This window comes from Thermobia domestica, chromosome 12 (genome assembly GCF_964235325.1).
Source record: "Thermobia domestica chromosome 12, izTheDome1.hap1.1, whole genome shotgun sequence".
Taxonomy (NCBI): Eukaryota; Metazoa; Arthropoda; class Insecta; order Zygentoma; family Lepismatidae; genus Thermobia; species Thermobia domestica.
Window position 1 is genome coordinate 231,631,768 of NC_137465.1, and position 13,260 is coordinate 231,645,027.

At 36.8% G+C, this 13,260-nt stretch overlaps 1 protein-coding gene across 3 annotated transcripts in view; it reads right to left on the reverse strand.

Moving 5' to 3' along the window:
• Dip-B (Dipeptidase B) overlaps window positions 1–13,260 on the reverse strand; it is a 72,430-nt gene that overhangs the window by 15,411 nt on the left and 43,759 nt on the right. For all 3 annotated transcript variants that reach the window (XM_081734860.1, XM_081734858.1, XM_081734859.1), the window contains exons 8-11: window positions 12,311–12,493; window positions 10,516–10,611; window positions 4,971–5,097; window positions 2,575–2,687 (exon numbers count right to left, since the gene is read on the reverse strand). In XM_081734860.1, coding sequence (XP_081590986.1) covers window positions 2,575–2,687; window positions 4,971–5,097; window positions 10,516–10,611; window positions 12,311–12,493 — 519 coding nt within the window. The remainder of the gene's footprint in view (window positions 1–2,574; window positions 2,688–4,970; window positions 5,098–10,515; window positions 10,612–12,310; window positions 12,494–13,260) is intronic.

Here is a 13,260-nt window from a genome sequence, read left to right on the forward strand (position 1 = left end):
GAAGGAATTTTCCTACAACTGAATTCATTTTTATACTTTTATTTTCTGCTTGGAGTTTAATGTCCCTTTTCATCAGAGAGGTTATATAAACACGTGTGCTTACAGTTCATATTAAGAGCTGAATCACATTTGCTCCCTCCGGAAACTGAACCCGTGTCATCCGCACTAAAAGACTGAAAGTAACCATTTAGCCACGGGAGAAGACATATCGTACGTCGATATTGTATATTGTATATCGATTCACCTATTTCCTTTTATATCGCATAAAATCAAGATTACAAATAATCTTATAATGTAACGAAATCATCCTTTATGTTCCTACGTAACAGCAAGGTTCTAAAGGAGGGAACTCTACTACTAAATTGGGATACAAATATCGTCATTGATACTCCAATACGAGGGGATACCGTAAAGTTTTAATTATTACCAGAAAGTTATTAAAATATGATTATGGAATTTTGTCAGAGTTATGTTTGTTTCTTATGTACACTCATGTCCAAAATTATTGTCGCATATCTATAACTGTCTTCTTGTAAGAATATAATTTGATAATGATTTTGCAGGGTACTTTTAATATTGATACTATGTGTATACTCGGGAAATGTATATTTGTGTTAAATTTCATAGGAAAAGAATTATAAATACGAAAATTAGAATGAGTAAAAGAAAATGTGCTAAATGGTCAAGAAAATTTTATTTTCGTTTTAATGTTCTTATTTACTACTCTTTTGACATCAAATTTGCCATATACACGTCTTTGCCGATTACACACATACTAACATTATAAGAAATACCGGACGCATTCGTTATCAAATTATATGCCTAGAACAACATATTTATAGACATGCGACAATAATTCTGGACATGAGTGAACATGATGTTAAGGAAATTAGCTTCTAATGATTTTTGTTAATTATTATTTTTACAGGTTGTGGCAAAAGTGACCATAGTGCAAAATGGATAAGATTGAGGCTCACTGTGTGATAAAGTTCCTGTATTTGAAGGGTAATAATGCAAGAAAAATTCATGATGAGATGAAGGTTGTGTATGGCGATGATTGTCCATCTTATGACATCATGGTAAAATGGAAAAGGAAATTCCAAACTGCTCATATGTACCTCACAGAGGACCCAAGACCTGGAATACCATCCCTGACGGTCGATGCGGCCACTGTAAAGAAAGTGGAGTGTTTAATCCTCGAAGACAAACGTTTAACTATCCAAACGATTATGAATGAGACTGGTCTCAGTTATGGTAGTGTGTGGAAAATTATCCATTAAGGACTTCACATGTCTTAAGGTATCTGTGCACTGGGTTCCTCGTTTGCTGACATCTTTTCAGAAGCACCAACTCATTCATCTCACGTTGCTGTCGACAAAGTAAGAGCGTGTGGCTTTCAGGTAATGCAACATCCCTTATTCTCCCGAATTCGCACCCAGTGACTTTTTCTTGTTTCCCGAAATGAAGAATCCGTTCCCTGGTCGCCATTTTAACAACAAAAGATGACGTCATTCATGAGATGGAAGAATGGTTTAAAGCACAATATGAGACTTTCAACAATGATGGTATTCGTAAAGTGAAGGAACGCTGAGAGAAATGTATAAATCTGGGTGGCAACTACATAGAGAGGGGTTAACAACTATAAATCACAATTTCTGTATCCTGTTTTTTTTTTTTTTTTTTTTAAACTATGATAATTAAAACTTTACGATAGCCCCTCGTATGTCGTGTATTAAGTTTTCAAGTGAAAAACTAAGTTGCTGTAAACAAATATAAAGTTCTTTGACATTAACTGTATTGCTGGTGTGAAAATAACTCTCCTCTTGTTGGTGCTACATCTTTCAGGAAGCTGCTGCCGGCAATTTTGATTAGAAAGGGATGAAAAAATGGATGTAGCTGTTTTCAGACAAACGACATATTGCAGTATCATATAGATATCTGATAATATATGAGGTATCATTTAAAGTGGATTGGTACGTAGAAGTAGGTCAATGGAATTACATATTAGTAGTACTACATAATCCTCCATTACCCATTACACGTTAGACGTCTCAATTAATGCTCGTAAAAATAAATAAAAGTAAGGGTAATTACACAGGACTAATTTATCACTATGAAATAATATCTTATAACATCACCAGACATTACTAATATCGTTAACAAGTGCCCGCAAGATAATTTCCTGCTTAACATCATATACTAAGAAATAGCTCAAATTCGCTTAAGTAAACACAAAGAGCTACAGAAATTAATGATATTTGGGTCAGTATTCTTCATTGCACATTTAACAGTCCAATTATAGTGAGATTAAGTAGCGACTACACAATTACGAAAAGGTAATTTAAGCGCCATGCAGTTTTATATAGATAAATATGATTTCCTGTTGTCAAATGCGAAATAAGTGAAAGGTAATAAAGGCAACTAAATAAATAATATGTACTCATCAAATGTGAAACTTGTTATATCATCATCAGCATGTTATCATAATAGTTAATAAGTTTGACACAGATATTACCTTCTTTAAAATAATAAACATTACTCTGAAGTTAAAAGAAGAACGACTGTGGTACTTACTTTATCTAAACCAGATGCAAGAATAAGAAAAGCGGACGGCCCTTGGTGTCCCCGAGGCGTACGGGACGACGGAAGATTGTTGCACTGCAGAATGTCTTCTCCCTCAACTTTACCTGTAATTTACAATATTACAACATAAGTATGTTATAGAAATATCATCTCATATTGGAAATAATCACTTAGAAGCTCTACATGATACAATTACAAAACGAAAGCTATTTTGTATAACAGCCTTTATTGTATATAAAATACTAGTAAAATACCTGTTCTTCGCATGGGGAGAATACGTTTCATTTTAGACATTAAGAGCTGATTTTGGATTTAAACTGCATCGGAAGAGTCACTGTTCATCTTTGCGACCTCGAAAACTGCGGATTCGACATTAATATCGGTCATTTTCGACCATTTTTATGTCTGTCCATCCCCCTTTCCCAAGTTGCGGATTGAATTTGGATTTAAGCAGCATCGAAAGTGTCACTGTTCATCTCAGCGACCCCGAAAACTATGGATTCGGCACTAATATAAATGTCATGGCGATAAACGAGTGTCAGGACTTAACCTGATAATATTCCGTATTCACCCTCGTATTTTTGGCTACACGATGTATGATCAGCTTACCCTGGTACGAGTATCCAGCAATGATCATGAAGCCTGTGCCAAAACTTTTCTTGCATTCTGTAAACCATCTTTGGAAGTTCCTCGCACCTGTCGATCGATAGAAAATTGCACATGGTTTGTGACAGTCATCCAGATAAACATATGCTTCGTCCAATGTTACAACAAACTTCCACTTTTCACCGGTCAGAAAGATTTCGAAAGTTGGTACGACGTTCCTGGATGTTTTAGCCAAAGCTTGTGAACACGTCCCTTCCGTCGCTTTACCAACCTCAAATAGCTGTGAATGATGGTTTACATTGTCTTCAGTGATGTCTGTAGCCGGTTCGCGATACTCCTCTGTATGGGTGGATCCTCCCTGGTGACCAGAGCCTCCATTTCCCGAATTCTAGCTCGTGCGTGGCTAGTGGGAGGCCGGAGGTTGGTCTGTTTCTGTCCCACAGGAATCATCCCATACCTCGCCTTACCTGCCCCTTTCGACACCCGTGATATGCCATTTTTACACACAGTGAATCCACGCTCCTTGCACAGTTTGATAACGGCACTATAACTGTAGTTCACGTCGGAAAGGGCAGTAATTATGTAGCCCTTCCAATAAGCACTTATTTTCGGCGTCATTTGTCCCGATATGCACTTACCACACCTGTCACGCACAGTCAATGGTCCAAGATGCCCACAGGACCGGCAGCTTCCTTCTCTTCTCCCTTCGTGGTGCTGCACAAGGTGTGTAATTTCGTCACCATAGATCGGAAACAACCTCTGTATAATTTCTTTTTTCTTTCTTTAATTGGTCTACATTTTATCTTTTATTTTTTCAATCTTACGTTAATAATATTTTTTAAAAGTATAAAACCTTTCTTTTTATCAGGAAACAGACAATCTGTCCACTTACAATTTCCAGTACACAAAGTTGCATTAAGTTATAAACGGACATACATAATATAAAAATGTAAATTAAATGACAAACCAAAGAACATAAAATAAATTAGACATGCAAAACATTAAAAGAAATATCCTCAACCTGTCATAGATAAAAAGTTAACCGAAATATACAAAATGATGTACAAAGAATCAATGCATTACATAATATACGAAATTCCAGGCAACACTGTGCTGTGCAATGTGATATAATTGAACCTTCATATAACAGTACTTGACGGTAGATGTGGCTAGCGTGGAACGGATTAACTATTTAAGATAAAAAACTTCTTCCATAATAGGAGCAGAGGGGAATGATTTAAAAATGCAAGCTGCGTTTCCCCGCTGAATAGCTAAACTGAGTCTCTGTATTAAAAATTGTTTGCTCCGCAGATTCCCTGTTTTCACAACCAGCTGTGAACTATTTGTTTCACTACATTCTTTGCCTCTTTGCTGAAAACACCCATTGTTTCAACAGCAAAGGGAATGAAAAAATGGTCTTTTAAGCATTTATATTTTAAATGTTTTCGTCTGCACGCTGTTTCTGCCGCACTTCCAGCTTCCTTAGATGTTGATACGATATGAGAAGCTGCAAAAGTATCAACACAAGTGACATCCCATACTAGACATTGCCCATTTCTTAACAAGTTAATGCGTAAATATTGCAGCAGTATAGATAAATACTGGAATACAGTACTTGAAAATATGAAAATAAACAACTCAAGATGTAGGTAAAACTTGTTCTTCGATTACAAGGGAAAAGGACTTGACAAAGGTTCTAGAAATTACATAGACGCGAAATTATTGTCCTACAAAATAAGGAAAATGCGCAAAGGTAGTATCGACATTGATTATGTAACTACCTTTATGGAAAGCAATATCTTCTCTTCTTATTGTACTGATTTCAAAAGGATCTCCAATGGCATCTCCGGCAGCTTGAAGTTTTTGAGCACTGCCTTCTTTTCGAGCAGCGCCATTATCCATCACAATCTAAAATGAAAAACAAACAACATTGAAGTAACCAAATCAAATCCTTATCTATATCGGCGTATACGTGAGTTTTACGAAAGTAACAAAAATTGAGCAGTGTATTATAACATTTTTTGAATTGCAGAAACTACAGAAAGGATATGAAAGTGAAATTATGATTACCTGACAGTTTGGGAAGTTATAACAGAGGCTGAGTAGTTTCCACTTTCTTTCTGGTTAATATTATTTTAATAATTCATGTAGTTTATATATATATATATATATATATATATATATATATATATATATATATATATATATATATATATATATATATATATATATATATATATATATATATACAGGGTGTCCGAGAAGTCCTTCCCTGATTACAGAAATTGATAACTCAGGCTAGAAATAAGATAGAAATATGAAACTGGTGTTGAATTGTTTACAAACTATAAAAGTTTTGGTCACATCAGTACACTTCCACATGAGCACCCTTGGTGGCACGTAGCACATCTAGGCGATATTCAATTTCCATCCACACATTACCCAACATCACTGGAGGGATCGATGCAACGACTGTGGTTATTCGTTGCTGCAGGGTTTCAAGATCTGGTACACGTGTTCGGTAGACCTCATCCTTGACATAACCCCATAAAAAGAAGTCTAATGGGGTTATGTCAGGAGAGCGTGGAGGCCAAGCTGTTGGTCCATCACGACCAATCCATCGCCCAGGAAATGTCCTATCGAGATAGGCACTGACGTCCAAACCCCAATGAGGTGGTGCAGAACAGAACAAACCTAACACAGACAAAAACTTTTATAGTTTGTAAACAATTCAACACCAGTTTCATATTTCTATCTTATTTCTAGCCTGAGTTATCAATTTCTGTAATCAGGGAAGGACTTCTCGGACACCCTGTATATATATAGAATAAACTTTCTGCACAGCTTATCTCGAACACAAGCCTTCATGTGCTATCCTTATTCTCCATCTAGTGATATGTAAAAGAAATGGAACATTTTTGAGTTTTAGGTCCCATGATTATGCTGGCTAGCCTAAAGGAGACGGCAATGATGAGAAATGAAGGAAACGGTGCAATGAAGAAAGTGGGAGGAAATGGGAGAACCCCGAGGAAACCCAGACACACGGGCCCTGTCTTCAAGTTGCTACTTGATACCATTATGTGATCTTCGGTGGGCGGGACTCTCCATATGGTTAAGAAGAGAACGGACAATCTATACTGAGATTGAAACAAGAATTTAGAACTACTACTTTGCATTTTCAAACTAGATCTATCCAAAAAGAATAACAAAAATAGTGCTCACCTACATGTGTATGTACGAATTGTTCCAGGTCTTGATGAGACCCTTTCTCATAGGACAAAAAATGTGGTAAAAAGAATAACAATATGGCACACAGGTGAAAAAAAAATCAATTTAATGTCCCACAGTTACGCTCTTTAGGCTAAGGGAGACTATGATTAAGGCAAGTGAATGATGGAATGAGAAAGTGGGGAGGGGGAAATGGGAGTATCCCGAGAAAACTCACGGACACGATGTTGTCCTCCACACTTGATCGAGGATCGAACCAGGGACCCCACACACCAGAGGTAAGCACTCTACCACTGATCCATTGTGCCCCCACAGAACACAAGTACAATTGTAAGAGGCCACACGATAAATAACACGAACACCCAAAGAAGCTTTTAAACACTCCTCTAACTATTTCCAATGTTATCACAATAATATATTATTCTGATTTTTGTTTCAAGTATTTTCACAGGCCTGAGACTAGAATCTTACGTACTTTACATTTAATCCTCATATTTTTTCATGGGTCAATATTTATAAATTTTACTATAATCATATACAGGCGTGTCATAAACTCGTTTGTGCATTATTTTGACTGTATGCGGTTCAAGCAGTTTAATTCTCTTTTTATTTAAAAGGACTGTCACTTACAAGCAGACGACGTTTCTATGTGTGCGTTCTCTCACTCAAAGGTGCAGACGACGCTTGACCTTGGCCAGCGCTTCTCCGGCCAATCACCGCTCTGTTCGCTCTTACGTCACCTAACACGAGAAACTCACGCGAACAGCGAGAACTAGAGAGATTTGGCGGTGGGCAGCACTATTCGGCGCGAAGAAAGGAGCAAGAGGACAGCTTAAGAAACCCTGCTGCACTTTTTTCTTTCTTTTTTTTTAAATAATGTAACCTACAATTGTATCAAGTCACATTTCATTATATACAAAGCATCGATAACTAATTCTAGTGTATTACCCACTACCTAGTATAAAGCTATGTAAGTATGGTTTACTATTAAAATTTTAAGTCTATTTGTGAGTATTGATTGTGATTTGTGTCGTGTCCTCGATCCTCGTGCTAATTAATTTATGGGCATGGTACTGGAAATAATTTTTACTTATCGTTTGAGGTGTTTATTATCTTTCGAAAATATGATGCTGAATTTTTGGTGTTTTTAAAGGTTGTATTTAGAATCTTTGCTTATGTGTAGTTGGCGTTGAAAGGAGCTATTACTTATAACTTGTTTCATCGTCAACGCTCGAGCAAACATCCTATCTACGACTATCTAATGTAATGTTTGCTCTATTTGGATTACCATCCTGTGGAGTAAACGTTATAGGCGATCTTCTAAACTATGTAATGCTGTGTACAGTCCCTAAAAAGCTTTTATAGTAAGTTAAACGTTCTTTCTATATTCCTCCTGGGTTTACACTCTCTATTAATACTAAAGCGTCTGTAATTATTAAGTAGAATTGTAGCAATTAGGAATATGTACCGGTATCCAAATTTTGTTCCTAATTTCTTCCTTATTGTCTATTATATTCTGTTTCTTGTTGTTTAATCAACAGTGCAACTTACTGTATCTGTCTTGAAGTAATTATCAAGTTTCTGCATCTCCAGAGAAAATCAGCGTAACAAATTCACGAAGAGATGAAGCAGTTCATAAGAATAAAAGTCCATCTTATATAATGTATCCAAGTAGAAATGAAAATTTTAAACTAGACCATTTTGGATGCCCGCAGATCTCAGAGACCATCTTTCACAGATGATGCTATCATGACGGAGAAAATGGAGATCATACTCGACGGCAGGAGAATAATCAATGAAAGTGTTATTTATAAATCTGTCTGGAATATAATTCAAAACCAGCTGCATCTTCAGAAAGTGTCCGGAAGTGAATTCAAGAGGAAGTGTTAAGAGAAATGTTGAATTGCTGTAAGCGTAATAAACAGTAACTTTACGGTAGACTAGACACAATGAATAAAAGTTGAGTATATTTTTGTGAACACAAGGAAGAAATGAGCAAATCGTGAAAACATCCCTTCTCCCCATCCCTGAAAAGGCGAAGTTGCAAAAGTCTGCAGCCAAAGTGGAGCTTTCCGTACTCTGGGATTGTGACGGGATCATCATGACAGAGTACCAGGAGGTCAAACTATTGCTAGTCAATATTATTTTTTTATCTCCTAGCTCGGTTACGAGAGAAATTGAAGAGCAAACGTCGAGAAATGCTTAGCAAAGGGGTGCTGATGTTAGTAGACAATGCACCAGCTCATCCACCCAATGCATCCATAGTGAAGGAAGTGCAGTTACGATAGGAAATATTACCCCATCCTTTATATTTACTAGCTCTAGCACCAAGCGATTTCTTTCCTTTCCCAGAAATGAACCATCCGAACAAAGGACGTCATTTTGACAGCAAATATGACGTAACTTTTGAAGTAGAAATGTGGTTTCAAGCTCAAAATGCAGACATATAAAAACAGATTACACAAAGTGAAGGACGGCTGCGATGGCAAAAACGTGTAATAAAGCACGGCGGCTGCGTAGAGAAGGACTAATGCCATCATGGCCTCAAAGGTATGCACAGTTGTTTTCTTCCAGATAACAGCACACACTTTTTGACTCCTCATATATATATCCGCTGTAGGCTTCTAAGGGTATACCTTGTTCTAAGTTATTACAGTTTGTGTAAATAATTACTCCAGAATATTGAAATGATTACCATTTCCTTTTTTAACTTTCATTGTTGGAGGTACAGAAGATAAAAAAAAAAAAAAAGTTTAAAATACTAACTTGTACTCCCTCTATGGCTAAATAATGTGCATAACGTAACTTTTCAAGCTTAAAAATTTGATCTTCAAAATTACTCAAAATTAAGTTCGAATGAATGGGTGAGAGGATTATCCATGTATAATGTAAAGTTTAAAGTAGTCCTAACAGCTTCAAAAGTCAGCTAATGTTGTTTATGTGTAAACATTTCTGTTTTTAGGTCAAATAATCGCTTTATAATTCTCAATGTACTATCAAAATGATGATAAAGAAGGAACAAACTTCTGGAGCCAGTTCCCTGTTCGAATGTTGGCCAGAGAGATGCACGACCCTGGGTATGAAATCCATCATAGTTCGAGTTTTCTCTTGACCGTAGACCATCTTCATTCCACCTCTTCCCAACCATGTTCTCATTTCCTAGGGGAAAGTACTTCTGCGATGTTGCCATGTTGTTTACTGAGGTGCAGTAATGGATTTTAGACCACTACACCTTACTTCACGTTCGGATCTCTAACAGCAATGGTGGCGAGTTATGAGCCGTACGCTACCACATGACCTACATAGGTAGGCAGAATTACACATGTAAAATTTCATGTGTAATATGTGAAAGTGGGTCAGGATGAACCTTTCTCGCACACCTCTTGTTAGCCGGCAAATTTCAAAGAAATCACACATGTGCAAATTACTCAGAAACTTGATTTGCGACCCCCGGTTCATATAGGTGAAAATGTTCCAAAGTAATTGTAGAATATTTCCTTGCAAGGAATGCATCAAATTACCAGTCACCCTATATATTATATATATATATATATATAAAAGCCAGATTTAACACTCGCGAAACAACATTTTGACCATCACTGCTCTAAATGATAGTTTTAGAATTGAGGCAACAATTCGACATTAAAAACAAATTCTGACACAGATAAGGTGTGGCGCAGTCTTGTTAAAATTATCTATCAATGAAAATACTGAACCTTGTTATTCCTGAGCATCTTATTCTGATGATTACTATTCTGGTGTTATTTCAGCAACTAATTACGTTGCCATAATGTACCAAATATTAACTGAAGAACATTGGCTTCCAAAGATTATTTCATGTTATTTATCTTCACACTTTGGCGTATCATTAATTAAAACAAGATATAAATATATACCTTTCTAGTTTCAGACTATTACAAATTTGAGTTAAAGCACTGTACTTACAGTTGAAAGAACAAGACTCCTCAAACCATTTATTTATTTATTTATTGTTGAGTTCGAATATTTTGTTCTAAAAGTGAACTTAATTTATATATTTAAAAAAAAATACTTCTCTACAAAGTGGTACACAATAAGAAACAAATTTTAACAACTCACCGAATATCCTTCACCAACTGTTAAGCAAGCGTGACCTGTCAGTGTAGCTATTGTCATTAAATGTGGATTAAATTCCTTCACAGCCAGTTCTTTCATCTGGAAGAAAAAAGAATACATTTTTAACTACACAGAGAGAGAGAGAGGGTGTCAGGAATATAAGTTGAAAACTATTAGCAACGCAGTACTTATTTTAGACTTGCAAATCATGCTATACGTAAGCGTGGAAACTCTTGTAACTCTTATAGAATGGCTATGCCCATCCTTTTGTCTATTGATAAGTGTCAGAGCAGAAATGGCAGCTTTTTGATAATGGGTTCAGTACCGTATGAATAGGTTTCATCTTCAACTCTATGCCTCTACCCGTACTGCAACCAGAAGTGGTAGAAATGCAGTAATATTTCTGTTTCAATATTGATATCCACAGAGTAAAGACAGTAAGAGACAGCGAAAACTGGCTTCTTGATGCGGATTCAGCTCATAAGAACAGATTTCATCTTAGCTCTTTTGGACTACTACCTGTGGATCCATGTGAAATCTGCTGTATATGCCGTGAAAAAATCAGGGATGTTAAGTATCTCAAGGGACGAATTGTGGACGCATGTTCCAACATTACAGCCAACACTTTGCGCACGATCTTGCGTGATTATAAATTTATGATCATAAGTGTTACTGCAGGCATTATTTTGCGTTTCTCCTTCGGCGTCTTTTATAAAAGATTCGTCTGAACTTTAAGTCTTTCATAAAGTTCGAACATTTCGTGTGAGTATCGTAGTAAACTACCACACCCAATTTTCTTCCCTTCTAGGTTAAATATCAAAACACGCTGAAACACATTTAATAATCTTGAATGAAAAGTTTTAAATACCAAATTTCATGTATCTAATCTTTCTACGAGATTTCGAGATATAAACATCTTCCTATATTAACTGCAACTCTCATTTCACTCCCTTCCACGTCGAATTCCAAAAGTTCTTTCTCAGTGAGAAACCTTACTTTACAAATTTATGTACTGTCTAAACTTCAAGTTTTTAACAATGTAAAACAACGCTCAGGAATTCAATCATTCTACTCACAAATCACTGTAATTCCTGACTATTCTTTAAACTTTCAAGCTTTCGACTCTCCGCTGGAGTCTTGGTCACGGAGGATAAAAACAAGAAGAATAAAAATATCAAAGAATAAAATGGAACGGACTTACCAAGGGAAGAGGAGTGTTGGACAGAAACACGTTGTCCAGTGCGTAAGTAATCTTCAAATGGTGATTATGCAAACTGCAATATGGTGGAATCGATTTGTGCGCTCTTTTGTTCCTTGTTGGAAGGTTGCCAGCTGATATTGTTATTTTTGTTGTTATGCCAATTTTCTAATTACCGCTTCCATTTGTCACTTAACCGTCCCTTATCCAATATTACTGACATACTTGACACCGTGTTTCTGTCCAACACAGCCCTTCCCCTGGTAAGTCCGTTCCATTTTATTCTTTCATGTTTTTATTCTTCTTCCTGTTTTTATTATCCGTGAGGACTCCAGAGGAGAGTCGAAAGCTCGGAAATTAAAAAGATTAGTTAGGAATTACAGAAATCTGTACGTAGAATTCAAGATTCTAGCTTAAGCAGTTTCGTCTAGACGTTGATCAGTAATCAGTCAAGACTTATTCTTTTGTATATAGAGATTTCCGTGGATCTGACTGCTCGCGCTATCCTTCTCCCCTGCAGAGCGGTAGTAAAAAGAAATATATCTATAATGTATTTACAGCCACTCTGCATAGGTCATCAGAAATTAACATTACACTTACCCTGCACAACACATCAGCCATAACCATTCTTCCTTCAGCGTCAGTATTTCCAACACGGACTCTTGCTCGAGATCTTGCAGTAATGACCTCATCGGCCACGTAACAGTTTTCTCCAACACTGTTCCTAGCCATACACATTGCGCCCAGTACTTTTATGCCTTTCGGCTTCAATGTAGCCAAAACCTGAAAAATTGCATTAGAATGTTATGGAACACAATAAGCATTGTTGTGTCTATCTATATTATAACAAGTAATAACTGAATGCAGCAATAAAAATAAAGCACTCATCAGGGAAAAAAGAAGCAGTGAAGCATGAGGATACACAGATACCATCTCACAAAACAAATCTGTTTTAGGCAATTAATAAAACATACGGAATATTTGTGCCGGTCGGATTTTTTTTTTCTTTCTCACGCTAGCCAACTGAATGACTGAGGTGGTATGAATACAAAAGAAATTGTCGAATATCAAGTGTTTTGCGCTATCAACAGCTGTAAAGTAAAGCATGCATAGTTTTATCTCTGGCAAATATTTGTCATATATTGGACTTTTTCTCGATTGGATCGCCATTGATGCATCCCTACAACCATGCAGTTTTCCTTTTTTCAGCTCATCTCCCTTCCTAGGAGTTTTATATCTTTCCTACCGTCTTTCCTGTATCCAGGACTCTCGCGGTTCCCTCGCAGCTGAATAATGAAGTCTCCCTTCTGTACGAGAGAGACCCGGGTTCGATTCGCAGCGGGAGCTCAAGTGGTTCGGATTCCACGTTAATCAGTAGGTCCACGTCTCATACAGCCTCACTGCTGAACGGGACGTTAAACTCAAAATCAACTCAACTCAACTGTACGAGAGATCCAGGCTTGATTCCTAGTGTGAGCTCTTATCGTTCAGATTCGAAGCGACAAAACTAATTCCAACAAATCAACTAACATCACTAGGACTCTGCTGAA